This window comes from Geospiza fortis, unplaced genomic scaffold, assembly GCF_000277835.1.
Source record: "Geospiza fortis unplaced genomic scaffold, GeoFor_1.0 scaffold403, whole genome shotgun sequence".
Taxonomy (NCBI): domain Eukaryota; kingdom Metazoa; phylum Chordata; class Aves; order Passeriformes; family Thraupidae; genus Geospiza; species Geospiza fortis.
Genome location: NW_005054336.1, coordinates 2,830,178 through 2,846,645, shown reverse-complemented (window position 1 = coordinate 2,846,645; position 16,468 = coordinate 2,830,178). Strand labels below are relative to the sequence as shown.

The window sequence follows — 16,468 nt, the reverse complement described above, 5'->3', positions numbered from 1 at the left end:
CGTGTGCACCTGCCGCGGGGAAGGAAGCGGGGCGGGCTGCGGTTTCCGAGTAGCCGGTGCTCTGCAGGAAAATCCCTACTCCCCAGCACTCTCTGTCTTGCCACAGCAAAACTGCTGCACAGGCGATAGAAGCCTCTCTGTGCCACCTCCTGAGACAAGGGAGAGCCTTCCACCTTCATAGTGTAAGTAAGAGAAGCACATAACCGTTTACGTTCATAAATGCTGGAAGTATTCAGGGGAAAATGCTTGAAAGGCAGGTACCAGTGGTGGATGGAAAGAAGCAAATATAACACCACTGTCGTGATCCTGAGGAGACTCTGCTGGGATTTGGGGACGAGAGCAGGTCTCCAGCCATGAGCTAGCGCTGGGCAGGCAGCACTGCTTGGTCTTCCCTGGCGAGGGTTACATTGAGGGTTACACTGCAACCACACCGAGTGGGACACAGTGGCTTCAAAGGGATGACACACTTGGCAGTGTGGGGATGTGTTGGGACTCCACAGCATCTCCCAGCTCTGTTCTACTCTGGTGGGGACAGTTGTTCTGGCTCACCTGGCCCTGATGCCTCCCTCAGTGGGCTCTTGTTCACCTCTGATTCCAGGGCACTGTGCTTGCTTTGCAGGTGGAGAGGGAGGCTTTGGAAACCTGACAGACACGTGACACCTATCCCGTGGTCTCGTATTTTTGCTTCTTTTCCCATTGTAGTTAGCATACAGTCTTTTCTTCTTCCCTGCCATCACATGCAAGTTAATTCTACCCTTTGTGTCCATATTCATTGCGTCTCTTCCTCCTATAAACACAGGAACTTGGCAGCAGTTCTTGGAGACAAGAACAGTAGTTGCTGACATAGGAAGGATAATGCCAACAACGAGGCATTATTTTCAAAAATTGTCAACAATCATAGCATGAGTGTCCAGGCTGAATACCAGACCAGACGCTTCAGCTATTCAAATTCAGTTCTTAGCTTCAGCAAATCTCTCCATAGGAAGACAGATAAAGTAAAGGGAGGCTTGTAAGTTGCATTTTATTAGACAGAGGTGGATTTGATACATGTTATATCTTAATTTTCCATTGTTCTTGTTCAGACATGTGGAGTGTACAGGTTTCCCATTTTTTAGTCAAGAAAGAAAAACACATTGCGCAAAGCAGCTGCATTCAACAATACAACAAGATACGGATCATTATTCACTTGAAGACTAGAAACGTACCCAGAAAAGTTTCAATCGTTCAGTATGCTAAAATATAGATAAAAAGAGTTACTGTTTAATGGTAAAATACATTTTAAAAATTCAGGCAGATCTAGAATGAAAACTTGTGACTTTCTTCAGTATGGCACCACTCTATTGTTTCGTTATAAATTTGTAAAAGGCACCACACATTACAACTGTAAAGCAAGGGAGAAAACAAAACCAAGCAACTTTCCATGATTTTCTTTCTGTACAAATACATATGTATTTTAAGGCAGGTGTTTTTATGTGCAAAATACAAGTATACAGGTAAAACCAATGTTGGTATCATATATTCTCATACTCACTTCTTTTAGCTGTACGATTAGTGTCCAAATGTACAGTACAATGAAAACACTTCTCTAACAGAGCTCAAAATAGAAGGCAGGCTGGAAATATGGCCCTGATAACAATTAGGTTTTAAATCCGAAGAGCTTTTATTTAGACCCCTTAAAACATGTACAAACAGTCATTCTCTTTTTCTTTTTGTCTCTTCCTTAAGAAAGGTCCATATCAACTTGTTCACTATGTCAGGTTGATCCTGCTGGAGCCAATGACTGGCTTCTGACAAAATAGTTAATCTGAAATGATTTTTAACATAAATCCTTGTAATTTCTGCCATCTCAACTTCCATAAATGCATCTCTTTCTCCCCATAACAGCAGGGTTGGCATGATGACTTCATGGTTCTGCAGAGGCAGGCAGCTTGAAAAATAAAACACACTTAGTTAGGTCTTGTTTAATAAAACACAGAGACCTGTAAAAAAAAGCAAGAAAAAGAAGGTGACGTCTTAGTTTAAAGTAAGACAAATAAAATGAGACTTTGAAGACATTCTTCCTCTCTACTTACATGCAAAGTCAAGAAATGTTAATAAAAGATCACTTTAGATAGTAATTTCATTTTGATTGATGATTACAAAAATTCTTAAAATGGCATTTTCTACCAGTGGATTTAAATCTCATTTTGCAAACAGCCTGACCTCACCCACTGAACCAGAGCTTATTCATAGTACCAATTTTAAAAACTGATAATCTAATATCTGATTCTGTGCATTGAGACTAATCTCTTCACCTTTTACTCCAGTATCCTGGATCTCTTCACTATTAACATGTGTGTTTTCTCCCCACTGTACAGTTTACTGTTTTGTGCCTTGCAAGGTTTGCAGCCTCACTTAGGTAAACTCTATCAGGCTTTATACAGGCTTTTTTTCACAGGCTTTTTTGTCACTTTTCATTGCCCATGAATTGCATTATATTTCTGTTCAGTCTGGAATATGGGAAATTATATCATGCGTGAAATTTCCAGAAATTGCCTTTAATAACAATTAATGCACAGATTTCTCATTTAGAAAGGGAAGTTCAATTCGTGAAATATTAGTCTTTGAAAAACAGACTCAGACTTTCAGCATTGTTACACAGTTTCTCTGTAAACAGTGAAGTACTTCTTAATTGTTACAAGAGAACTAATGCTATTTTCTAAATAAATGGTGTATCAGAAGAAATTCAAGTTGCAGCTTCTTACCAAGCATGATATAAAAACTTTATGGATTTATTCTTAAAGTGTTTGTATTTAATATCTAGTGAAAGGAATGACCACTGTGCTATTTATAAAAAGACATTCTGGTGATGGATGGAAGTAGGTTATTTTCTCTTTGGAAATAACATTCCAGAAGAATTAGGCTCTGAAGAATGCACCTCCAAGTGGATAGTAATGAGTTGGAACCCTTTAGAACGTAGGTCACCAGTATCAGCCCACTGGGAGTTATGGTGAATATAAGTCCTTAGCATCCAGGTGCTGCTTAATGACTTAGATGAGAGAAAGGGAAAATTCCAATCCAGTTTTCATATTTAACAATTCCCATCCCATAAGGTGTGACCTCAGAACTGGTGGCAAGAACTGAGTGACTGATCTTTCTGTTCCAGTCCAAAGCCTGCTGCATTGTGGCAGACAGCACCTAAATAAGATTCTCTGAATTCAGTGCAGGTGTACTTTCATTAGAAGAATAAAGCAAACAATGCACAAACATACACACAAAACACATGGAGGAATTAATAGCTATGAAGATACTTTCTGACTTAAAACTGATACTTCACTGTGTTTTTGAGTCTGAAAGGGCCTGAAACAATAGTTTAAAGGTTCACAACTCCTCCATTTGTCTGTGAGTCCCAGAGCAGTTCAGCTGTCACAGGCACGTCACTGCTGTTGTCAGAGGAGCAGCTGGTTAATGTGCACACGCACTGGAGCGAGGTGCTGCTGGTGGAACGAGCCGGGCTCGGGGCGCTGCGGCCTCTGAGCTCCTCATCAGCCCTGCCCGGGGCTGCTGCAGGACGGGGGAGCCGCTGGCGGGCAGGCAGCGCCGCCGTGGCCCTCGGATATCCCACTGGTGGCATCGGCTGCTCTCTGCACAGCTTTAATAAGTGTACTGTTACCAGCACAGCTGCCTCATTTATTCCCCACTGTCAGCCATGCTTGGGGTTAGCTTTCTGCTTTCTCCTTCCAGTTCCGTCTCAGCCTGTACAAGGCAGCACCTAGCTCAGCTCCCTGTTTCCCTCACAGTGTTTTCCCTGCTGATTGCTCTCCTGACAGTGGCACAGAAAGGTGGCAGTAAATTTGGACCATGGAAAATGAACAGTTATTTTACTTCAAACATCTACTGCCTGAGTTTAGGGAAAGAAGGGAATTGCTGTTTTAAAGGATATTGGGAAGCTGATCTTTTGTTGGAGAAGCATGCAGGACATTTATCACTGCTGAAGACTGGAGATGGCAAAGGAAAACCAAATTCAATGCCACTCTTCTTGATATAGTCCAAGTTAGTGCTATAAGTAGAATATATGCAGAGTTAAGATCTTCTGGCCCTGTTTTTGGTGGGTGAAAAAGGGGGTGTCTGTCTCTAAGACCAAGCCAACTCCTTTCAGGAAAGTTAAAACCATTCGAAAGCTGTTTGAGAAAATAAATATTAATCTTGCAAAAATATTTCCTATTATGATGCTATCTCTGTTTTACTCTATGAAGTGAGTCTGCTAAGACCAATAAAGGAACAAAAAAACCCCAAACCCAAACCAAGTTAGGTTAGTTTAAGGCTTAGTTATAAAAAACCTCTCCCACCCTTCTGAAAAACAGAGATAGCCTAAACACAATAAAATTGTGCCAGATATGGTCTTGTAAAGTTACAAGTAAGGGTAGCATACTTGGATGCCATATCATCTAGTAGTATTATATAATAATAAGCTCTTGATAGATATTATCATAATATGAATTGTAATGCAAACAATTAATTGGTGTTAATTTTTAAAGTATTATGTAGAGGCAGATTTTTGGGATTGCCATGGGGGCTGTGAATGAAGAAGAGTCATTGCTTTTTTAGATTTTGAAACAAAGATTTTCCTTTCGTGCACTCTGCTTGTTTTGCCGTTTTGTGTGGACACCTCTCAGAACACACCTGGCCTCTCACTGCTTGACTGGGCCTGTGCCCACCTGGTGAGGTTTCAGGAACACACCTGGGGGTTTCCCCTGGTCCAGCGGCAGGAGAGGAGCAGCAGTAACACCTTTGGGCTCCAGGTGATTTTCTAGAATATTTTCCTTTGCTTGGGAATATTATACTGACCTGAAAAGAGTTCTGTAATGGTTAATGGGTCCTGTTAATGCTCCAGGTTGTGAAAAGACATAGAGATAAGCTTCAATATCCTCTGCAGTTAATCTGCAGCCTTTTCTTCCAATTCCAGTAGCCTGGCTGGTAAATAAACTTTTCAGAACCTACAAAAGCAAGAAGAAAAAACTATTATGTAAGATAGCTAGAAAATGTGATTTGTCTCCTTCAACAGGACACATCTTTCTAAAATCTGTTTATGTACATTTATAAAATCTATTTATGTTCAAAGTACAATGAATGGTTCAAATGAGTTTTTAGAGAGCTATGTGTAAAGCACAAGGTAAACATCTCTAGTAGAACTTATTCCAGAAGAATCAAGTACAGAGAAATACCAGTATTACCAAGTTACTGCATCCTGCCCTGCTACCTGTGACAGGCAAGTGCCGGCCCGTAGGTTTTTTTGGGATGGACCCCAGCAGGTGGCAGAGCAGGAGGGAGGAGGATTCCTGGCCTCCCTGCTGGCTGTGCCCTGTATGTGCAGCACGGGGAGCTGTGCTCGGGCTGTTGGTGTGTAGGAGGGTGTATCCCGCATTGTTGTCCTTTTCTATCGGCTCCTGCTCACGTTTAAGGTTATACCAAGGCCTGGCCTTGGCTTCTCGGGCACAATTCATCACCTGGCTGGATGCAATGCCCAGCCTCCCACACTGCCTGCCCTGTGGCAGGCTCTGAGAGATAAGAGGATGTCCCACTGCACACAGGAACTTCAGATAAGTCAGCAGGAGCTCCCCAGGCACCAGCGGTGTCCCACTGGTACGGGCACAAGTGAAACCAGCTGACCGTCTAGGTGCAGTAATGCACTGCAGTGCTGAGGTTAAAAGTACCTCCCTCAGCACCTCCCAGAAATGCAGAAGTAAGAGTTAATCTCAGAAGCTCTATGTACTTGTATGCTACTTTATATAAAGCTTAAGAAGAAAAGTCAGAAGGCTCTATATTTTTTCCAGTAATAACTACACCAGAAGGGATCAATGTAGGTGGCAATTATTCCATTACTCACAGTTACATACATAAACAAGAGCATTCATTTTGCTCACCTTGAAATCATTTAGTGTAAACATGAATTCAGGAAACCATGGCATTTGGAAAAAGAAGTAGTAACCAGATTTAATCAATTGTGATGGATGTCGTAGAATGTATTCTGAAACAAAAATGTCCATGAATTAAAAATGAAAACTGATGGCTCAAACAAAATTACTAGTAATATTACTATTTTTAAACTTAAAGGAATGTTTTAAAAATACTACATTAAAGTATGCTGTGTGACAAAAGATGATTATTGTTTCAGGAGTAAATATATGATGTGGCCATTAAAAGGTACTTCTTTTATAAATGTTAGTAGAAACAGCCAGCAAAATAAAAGTTTGCCAAAGATTAGGTGAGGACAGCAGCACTGGAGAGTTTAATTGCATGGTAATTTTTCACTTAGAGATCTATTTGTGTAGCTAGTCCAAAGCATTTTTTTTCCAGATATGGAATAAAAGGCATAAATAGGTATTTCTCTCATCAATGATGTGATGCACAGAAATCTGTAGATGATAATCCACTGACATCCTAAAAACTGCATCACTACTATTCATTGAAGTATAGAATTTTTCTAACAGTGTCTATTTGGCAATTTCAAGAACTGTAATCAAGATTACATAGAATCACTTTTCAAAGATTTTTACAGTCATTTTTAAAGACATAGCATATATAGCAAAAGAAAATTCTATCTATCTATATCTATCTATATCTATCTATCTATCTATCTATCTATCTATCTATCTATCTATCTATCACCAACTTGCATTGACTGTTTTATTTTTAAATTGTAGAGCTGTGTCTCCAGTGAGTTTCAAGAGCCAACATTGACATTCAAATACCTGACTTCCTCAAAGCAAGCAGACAATGTGTGTAGGTACTAGGAAGTCTAGAACTTTTCCTTTACAGGTGCAAATTTAGGAATGCAAAAAACCACATTCCCAACACAGGACATCTCTCTGAAATATTAATTCTGACAGTGAATAGAAATGGGTTTTAAGCCAACAGAAATTGAAGTGTTACCTATCTTCTAAAGTTTCATATCTTATACATTCTTAAATTGCATTATCCATTATATTTTTCCTGATGGACCATTGTCAGCACTGATCACTTTACTTTTCTATACTGTTTATAAATGGTGTGTTTTCTTTTAATCCAAAGTAGAATAAATTTGATGTAGGGAGAATTCATTAAGGTACAGCTTTTGTAGTTCAACAAATATGCAAACAAATACTATAATAAAATGCAATTATCTTCTCTACAGTCTCGCTCCTGGTCTCATTGAAAACACTGCAAAATCTTTTGCTTTCGTGTGGAAAACAGAGCTCTACATGGGTAAGTGTGGATTTACCACCTGGCAAAATGTTCTTTAGTATCTTAGAAAGGTGCCCAAGAACACTGTGAGAACAACAAATATGGATGTTGTGGCTGATCCCACAGTGTACGGTCAGATTTACATTCAGTTGAAATGAAAATTAAAATTCTGCTGAATATTCTTAGCTATTTATGGGGAAATGGGGTGACTTTTTAAATGGAGATAGGGTAAGGCCAGCAATTGAAAAAATTCAAGTTAGTGAGATAGTACTTTCCTTTTCATTACTGAATGTTGATATAATTCCTATAAATGTTTTGTAATTCTGGGTAGTAGACAAACTCAACTCTATCACACAACAAATAGTGAAACTAGTCCTGCTTCAGCAAAGTACTGGTATATTCCTGAGCATCTATTAAGTAGCCTGGAAAGACTTCTTCCAATGAATATTGTATCAGATCACAAATTGTCACTTGTCACCTAAATCAGGATGTAATTCTAATGTCTGATTCACATTCATACAAAGACAGGCTTATGCAGATTTAATAATGCAGTGTGGCCTTTACCAAAGTGTAATACAATATACATCCTTCTTTGGGAATTATTTCCTGATATATATAACAGTGATAAACAGTGATAAAGTGCAACAAAACAGATTCATGTGTTTGAAAATTATGTTTGTGGACCCTCAAGGATTAAAAAAACATCTGAAACTTTTGTGGCAAGCATTCCCATTTCCTACAATAAATTTATTTTCAGAAGTCAAATAAACACTTGATATCTTACTGCTTCATAAAATACCGTCCAGACTGTGAGAGCCATAGAACTTATCTACTGAGGCAGGCTGTTGGTTCTCAAAGCAAACACAATCATGACCAAAATGCAGATACTTTGGATTAACAAAGACTACCGTCAAACTTACCTGTAAATACAGAAGGATGAGGGAAATTAACCACAATCAGCTTAGTCACCATTTCAGGGTAACATATGGCCACCAACCAAGCAATCATTCCTCCCCAGTCATGGCCAATCAACACACACTTGTTGTATCCTACCACATAAACACAGACACATGCTTTAATTTCAAAGGAATTTGTATCCACAGAAATCAGCTCATACAATAAAATTATTATTGGGCTGAATAGGTGGTTCAGCACATTCATTAATGTAACTTTAATACTGCACCATTTCCATTACTAACAGTCAGAAAAAATAGGGCACTGTTATAGTTCAAAAATGTACAAATATGTCAAAGTATTTAATTGGACTTCATTAAACTTTAACTCTACTACCTCCATGTCACCCTGAAGTCACTCAGTGTGCATCTTGGCCAGTGCAGGGTCAGATAGACACTTCAGCCTGCAGTCATTGTAACACATGTACATTTGCCATGTTTAGGGAGTTTGGAATTTGAAACTGCAGACAAGAAGACTGAGCAATCTCCTGAGCACCTCCAGAACAAAAATAATCCTAATGTATTTCTCTGAATATGAGAGGTTATCTAAGCACTCAGGGGCATCATTATGCAAAAAGTGGGCATTATACTTAGTAGCTATATATAAAGCATGTGTAAACACTCCCATTTATATACTTAGGAGGCCTGTAGCTTTTCTCCATATGCTGTTTTGTTGGAAATTTTGTAAGTTCTGGACATTCACATACTTATTCTTCCATCAATAAAAATTGTATTTTAGCAGCAATAGAAGTGGCATGGGCAGGATAGTGACCAAGTGTTTTGAAAGCTCTAACACTCCTTCTTAAACCACCGCTGGAAAACAACATACTCTAGTGTCAGGTACCATCATCCTCCTCACTGAGGACTGGAATGGTGAGCAACAGACTACAAATGAAACGTATAAAAGCCAAGATGTTTAGAATTCTGACATAAATTTGGACACAGTTGTCAAAGAGCCTTATAAACCCTCTTGGATAGAAATCTTTAGGAGCACTTTTGATATAATCAAGTTCTCCAAAAGAATTTAACTTGGGATTAGGACAAACAAAGATAAGGCTCTGAAGTGATTTTCCCAAAAACATTTAAATCCCTCTGAAATTGAATTATGCTGAGAGCACTTCTCAAGCATAACCATGGCATTACCATGGAGATTAACACAACCAGCAAAGGCTGGAAAATGTCAACACTGTGTGAGGACTGCCTGCCCAATCTTTTGCCAATACTCAAACATCAGAAGCAAAGCAAAATTCAAATCTCAGAACTTGAATCACTGCTTTATTATTTCTCCATATGAAATGCAGTAAGTTATTTTACTTTGGCTAGAATATCCAGGGAATTAAAATTACTCAGAGAATGACAATCTAATCCCTTGTGTTGATCTTGATATGGAAGGGAAATAGCCTTCACCAGGGGTTACAATTTATCACCCAAACAGGGACACTTCAAACTGAGCTGGAGGGGCCAATTTTGCACTTCAGCTCTAGACCTTTACCCTGTGTATTTGCCACAGAGAGCAGTGTGCCCCTTGTTCTCCCTTCTGCTCTCACTGTTGTGTAAGACAGAGTGATTCAGCTCTTCAGAACTGACAGGAGTAGTATTGTGCAAAGGGTAGCATTTTTGGAGGTTTTTTTTTCCCAGTACAGCAGATGAACTCTCACCATCTCTGTAAAGCCCACAATACTTACTATGTTTTGTTTGTGCAAGAAGAATGTCATCTGATATAAATTCCTTGGTCTGCAAGTGCTTTAAGACTCTAACTCAGAATATTATCCACTAAGGCAAGTGATTAGGAGGAAAGACTTCCTAAGGAAAGGAACCATAGGTTTGTACTGCGTTTTACAGTACATAGGAATTTTCTTTTCAAAATTCCTGATGAAAAAATCATCTTTACATATTGCTTATACAGACACACACATTGTAAATAGAAAACAACACTTCTTCATTTATAATTGTCCAAATTATATTAGTATCCTTAGATTTATACACCTCTGCAATGCATATATTAAAAAACCAACCAACCAAACAAAAATCCAGTGCTAGATCTTTGTATGGGTTTCTTTTCCTAGAAAATTAAGTAATTTTTGAGTCAAGTAGATTTTTCTTCTAGTAACGCACCTAGAGATTCCAAAATATCCTTTATGTCTGCTATCAGGCAATCTAACTTGTAATTTTCTTTGTGAGGAGGAGCATCTGTTTCTCCATAACCTCTCAAATCCAGGGCCACCACTCGATATTCACTTTTAAATTCCCGCAGTTGATGGCGCCAAGAATACCTAACAAAGGGGAAAAAAAGTTGGAGTTACAAGGTCAAGCAGTATCATACCAAAAATTCACACAATGCTTTTGCACCCAGTATTTGAGGATAAACTAGCATGGCTTTGTTTGCGTTGAGATTCTTTTTCCTTTCTGTGCTGTGCTGATGGTCCTTTGTGGCTGCAGTAGTTTTGTGCTCCCGTCTTGAATCCCCCAGTAAAAAAGTTCAGCTGCCACAAAGGGAACATGGTCAGAGCCAGGGTTTTTCAACAATTCTTGGAGTCTGGCACAGTCCCTTTGCTGCAAAGGAAGCAGGCATAAACCAGGGCACAGGGAGGACTATTCTGTTTTATCCTTGGAGCCATAGTGGCATCAAATGAGTAAGATCTGAAAAACTTCTCTTCTCCCTGGCTTACTCACAGCCATGTTTTTCAATTTTTTTCTATTCAGAAAAAGAATGTCAGATAATTCATATGCTGAATAAACCAAAGAAAGAAATCCAGTTAATAACAAATGATCTTGGTGAAGTTTATAGGATTTATCCTGTGTACACTTTCATCTCTGTCTCTCTGCCAGAACTGTTGCAGAACAGGCTCTCTCAATGTGTTGTGACTAGACAAAGTATTTCATCCTTGTGTTTCTATGGAAAAGAGTGATAGCATTACATACATCAAAAGGCATACAAAGGCAAGAACTCAGGCAAAGGCCTGGGCTATTCCTCTCTCTGTAACTGTATGTAGTGGCTGCATGTGGGTTTTGAAGCAAAAATAAAAAGAAAATGGTGGGTCTTAACCTGCAAGAACCACCTGTCCTTCAGCTGTTATTGAAACCAAATAAATTTTAGAATAGCCAGTACCAAGACAGACATAGTCTTATCTTACACTGTACTAGAAAGATGTAGGAAAAACAGGATTCTTCTGGACATATATAACAGTGACTGCATCCCTCTGTGCTAGGATTTAGCTTTTATTTCTGCTTGTTTCAACAGTTTCAGAGAAAGGATATATAACATTTGGATTATCAGTGGTTGTAAGTGTGATGCACAGAATTCTATCTTAATCCGAACAACATCTGTATCAGACCATGGGCTCTTCCACTTTACCTTTGCCTCCGGCCTATTAGGGACTTTGAACTTAAATAAGGTTACAGGAACACTCAGTGGTATGAATCTGTTTTCATATAAACAAAACAGTCGGAACATTTTCATTCAGTGCTATATAATGTGAAGACAAGGTTTAGCTGAGATCTCTGGGAATGAATTTTTTACAGGCGTTATATAATGACTTGGAAGCTGAATTTGCCATGGTAACTGTTGCAGCTATTCTATATACTTCAATAAGAAAGAACCAGGCCCATAAATACATAAATCATCTATTTTTGTTTTCTGAAAATGTCTACAAGCTATTCTCATCCTCTGTTTTCACAACAGTCCATCAGTCTCCAAATATCTGACCTATCAAATGGGTAGGTTTTATATTCAAATAAACCCTTTTATCCCATATGATATATAAATATTGGACAGCTGCTTTGCAAGCAGAATTTGGAAATGTTGTGAATGCCTCTATGCTCATAAGGTTGAATCTATTTTGAGACTTTCTGATCATATTTTTTCTAAAGAGCAAGTCGTATAAAATGTAGCAGCTCACACACAACTTTTAAGTACTCAGCTGCCTCAACACATTATGTCCAGTTTCAAGTATTTTATTATTGACCTTTCACAATGTATTGATTTTCAAGTTCTTATGCATCTAAAACCTTAATTGGCTCTGGTATGTCACATTCTTTAGTGATCTGTCACCTTCAGACATTCTCTGTCACTCTTAGTGGTCAGTATTGTCTGGTTATATTTGTCCTAGTTATAACCTTGAGACATTTGAAGGCAGAGGATTTATTAAAATTAAGAACTGTAATTGTGGATAATATCCTTTTTGTTTTCCTAGACAAACAATACAAATTTGATGCTGCTTTACATGTCTCTTAAATTGTGGTTATTTTATCTTGTGCTCTCGGAACAATCACTATTCCTGAATGAAAAAGAACTCACTGAGTGAATGAATAACCTAACACAAATATTGGTAATATGACTGGTTTACAGACTATTAGCATATAGTGTTCTTTTTCAAAATAGTGATAGAAACTCTTGGTGGTCCCAGTGACCTACATAACAGGTTTTTTATTCATCCCTTTTGAATGGTCAGACAATACAATCTAGTAGCTGCCACTTACAGCATGACTCACTATTCTAAACTGTAAGAATTACTTTCTACTTTTTAAAAATAATATACCTAATCTCAGTAGAATATGTATATAAAATGCTAATTTCTCCATTACTATTCCCCCATAGGGGAAATCAGCTGTAGTCTCATTGCCTGTGTTAGAATATGCTTTATGCAAGATATGCATAATGTTTGAAGAGAATATGCACTGACCCATCTAACTGTCCTTTCAATCAAAGTTTACAGCTTTAATAATTTTAGATAGCAATTTATTACTAGAATAATGTTCTTTGAAAATTTAACGTATCAGAAATGTGTCTCTGTCCCACCACCCTGAAGGGCATTAGTAGCTAGGGGAAATTGCTGAGGGAAGAGAACTGACCTCTCTTCTACTTGGGTCAGTTTAGCGTGGTACGACCTGAGTACAGACTGGAAGATCACAGCTCCAGCAGTGGCCTCTAGCCCTACAGCTGAGTTTGGTAAGGAAAAGGATCATTTACCTTGCTGTACTTCTGGCATTACTACTCCCTTTTTCCCTTACTGGTTTTCCTGTGCAAGTTCTGTAAGCCATGCTTCACTAGTTAAACCTGACAATGACAGCCTGAGTAATTTGGTTAAATCATTGGACACATGACTGCTTTTCATTGTTATAAACAAACATTTAGGATTGGGTTTGATTCATCATTCATCTTGTGATGAACTAATAATAGAACCTTTTTCCCTGAGTAGCATTCTGAAATTAGGCTGCACAATAGCCTATAGAACTCATAGTTCTTCCCCTCCCCTAGTTAAAAATTAATGTGTAGTATTTTTAATAAATGGAGCAATCCTGATTGCACTTAACATGTAATGGATCCTTATTTTAACACCCTCTGCTATAATTCATGTTTAGCCATATAGTACAAGTACTATCCAAACAGGAAATTTGTTTAAAATTAGCAGTTCCTTCACAAAGTTTGCAGGAAAGGGTACATACCTGAGGAAAAATGGATTGACAGTATGAAAAAGATGGTTGGTTTGTGTTAGTCTGAAGGAATTTTTTTTTTGTGGATGCAGCAGTTAAAAAAATGTTTCAATGGTTCATTGCCTACTGAAACTTCATGCCATTAGTATTCATAAATGCATATAAGGGATCACACTGGGGATATTTAAGCAGAGGTGTTCATCCTTGGGTATCTTATGCAGCCTCTTTTATAATAGAAAATGGTGAAGGGTGTTTTACCAGAATTCTGGAAAGCCATGAAGCAGCAACATGAGTGGTTTGCCCCTTTCTCCAGCAGCCACATAGTGGAATCGTAACCCTGAATCCTAAAAGAAGAGAAAAAGAAGTGTGTTTATTGCTGCATAGAACTGCTGCTTTGGGATTTGAGAATAATGATGGTTTCAGACCATATTCTAAGAAACAATACAGTGCACCTAAAATAATATCAAATGATCAGTTTTGAAGCTGAAGCCTTCTTTACTTCTGAGATCAGGTATCTGCTACACCCTGGCAATGCTGAGTGTCCCACACCCTGCAGACCCACCACAGCTTCTTCCGGGAAGGACCATCCCCAGTGCCTGCCAGGCTGTGCCTGTGTGCCAGCCCAGCCCTGAGCACACAAACACTTCTGACAGAGCACTGCCTGGCATAGCCACTGGGAAATGCAGGTTATTGTCACAGCAAGCACACTGCTTCCACACTGACACCAGTCATGTGCTTTATGAAAGACTTTAAAATGCAGAATACTGTAAATGCACTTCCAATCTTTCACTTAGCTGGTAAGATTATGCAACTATTTAAAACCATCACATTGCATTCTGGCATGATAAAGGACCACGTGGATTCTTAACAACCAAAAGCAATCAAAATTAAGTAACCAGAAAGCAAGACATATTTGCTAGTTTTTATCATTTTAGGATTCAGACTGACTTCAGAAAATAAGCTTTGATGTTGTAATCTTCTTTCTGCTGTGTCAATAGTCAGTTTCTGATGCAACTTTTAAGGAATTGGGTCTTACGAGAATTAGAAGCAGGCAACTTACTTATTGTAGAAGCTGAACACTGAAATGCTATTGAAGTGAATGGATGTACACAAGCTTGCACTGACTGAAGGTCAAATCCAGTAGAATTTAAATAAACTGTGATTATGACCTAGAGGTTTTACTGAATTCTGACACAGAAGTAGATAGAGAAGTTGGGAGTTAGCTCACAAAATACTGTTTAGAAGTCATGTGAAAGAAACTGCAGGAAGAAGGGTTGTACAGCTCCTGAACAAATGTCAAAGCCTGCACTATCTCTGCTATTTCAAAAAAGAAAAACCCCATGCCTTTGCTACACATCAAGAGCTAATATCAGGGCAAGGATCACAAATGCATGAAAAAAGGTTTTCTTGCCAAGATGCTTCAAATGCTCTGACATATCTTTACACTCGTAAGTCACTAACGAGCTCCAAAACCATTAACTTACATCCTCATTCTTGAAAGGGCTCTGAAGAGGGAACTATTTGGATTTTTAATATTTGCTCTGGATATAATAGAGACTTTTGCTCTGGATATAATAGGGACTTTTTCTTATTTGCCCCTAATTACACTGGTATTTCATCTCTGGGATGCCAATGAACTTGAAGTCCCTAGAGGTAAAAATAAATTCCTAGTAAATTTTGGGGCCATTACATCATCTGTATCATTCTCCATATCACTCTGCCTTTAATCCTTTTATATTTAAAAAAGTAGAAGTTTCTCAGTCTTCTTCCACAGTTTCTCATTTAGTGAGTAATAGGTAAGCCCTCCTCCATGCTGTTTCTTTCAGTCAGTGTTCTCTTGGGATTTACCCTCCATGTTTTTATTCTAATCTATTTGTTGCTTTTAAGGAACTCCCTTTACTCCTGAAAATTCTATTCCCACTTCTACAGCAGCAGTTTATATATCACATGGCCCAAACTAAGCCCATCCTGGACTTTTTCAGTTGCTGCTGTTTCCTTTTTCCAACCCCCAGAACAGACATAGGATGTTGCCACCTTTTCCAACACTGGCTGTTTTATTGAAATCTGAATGGATTTGTAGGATATATGTGTTTGGAAAGTAATCCATTAACCTGCTGTTATCCAACAGCAAGAGTTTCTTACTTCCTGAAATGAGTGATCAACTGTCATATTGACAGCAATTCGATTTGCCCCCAAATGCTCTTCTATTACTGTCATACCCCTCTCACTTCCCCAGCAGCCTGTTCATTTACTGCTTTGTGGTACAGGAAAAAAAGAACATGTCATATGAGTAAAAAGCCCACACATGTCTCCTAATGATGTTAGCAAAAGAAAACAAGCAAATCATGACAAACTGAGGCTCACTAATTTATATTAGTACTGCCTGGCACAAAACCATCTGCACAGAACCCTGGGAACAGAGATCTTTATGCTTATTTTATGAAAAATAGCACTTGACAAAACTGCTATGCATTCTCTGCTCACCTATAGCTGCAAAAGAAGCCTAGCTAATACAACTTAATTTAGAGCATTCAGTAAAGAAGCAAATCACAGAGACCTGAGACAAGTACAGAAATTGACTGGTGGCTTAAACTGTACAACTTGAGGGACAGCAATTAGCTTCTTGCTCTACGTTTTCCCTGTAACAGGGATGCACGAAACGAGCTCCCCGGTGCAACTGGGCAAACCGTAAACAGCAGAGAGCAGAGGCGGTGCAGGGAGCGGTGGCTGCGGGATAGCCGGGGCCAAGGAACTGCTCAGCGCCCACCCAGGGCTCCGCACCCGGGCTGGCCGGGCACCGATCCTCCCGGCCTGAGGCCCCGCCGTCGGGCCGGGCACGGCACCGCTCGCCGGGGCAGCGCAGGCAGGGGCTGGGCGCG

At 39.1% G+C, this 16,468-nt stretch overlaps 2 protein-coding genes across 2 annotated transcripts in view; both read right to left on the bottom strand.

Moving 5' to 3' along the window:
- LOC102044900 (AP2-interacting clathrin-endocytosis protein) overlaps positions 1 to 697 on the bottom strand; it is a 36,802-nt gene extending 36,105 nt beyond the window's left edge. The window contains exons 1-3 of the mRNA XM_005422069.3: positions 550 to 697; positions 262 to 392; positions 10 to 173 (exon numbers count right to left, since the gene is read on the bottom strand). Of these exons, the coding sequence (XP_005422126.2) occupies positions 10 to 173; positions 262 to 392; positions 550 to 697 (443 nt within the window). The remainder of the gene's footprint in view (positions 1 to 9; positions 174 to 261; positions 393 to 549) is intronic.
- Positions 698 to 1,006: 309 nt separating this feature from the next.
- The window catches only part of EPHX4 (epoxide hydrolase 4), a 16,370-nt gene continuing 908 nt past the window's right edge, over positions 1,007 to 16,468 (bottom strand). The window contains exons 2-7 of the mRNA XM_031057862.1: positions 13,848 to 13,933; positions 10,272 to 10,429; positions 8,124 to 8,252; positions 5,904 to 6,007; positions 4,828 to 4,976; positions 1,007 to 1,927 (exon numbers count right to left, since the gene is read on the bottom strand). Of these exons, the coding sequence (XP_030913722.1) occupies positions 1,693 to 1,927; positions 4,828 to 4,976; positions 5,904 to 6,007; positions 8,124 to 8,252; positions 10,272 to 10,429; positions 13,848 to 13,933 (861 nt within the window). The 3' untranslated portion in view covers positions 1,007 to 1,692. The remainder of the gene's footprint in view (positions 1,928 to 4,827; positions 4,977 to 5,903; positions 6,008 to 8,123; positions 8,253 to 10,271; positions 10,430 to 13,847; positions 13,934 to 16,468) is intronic.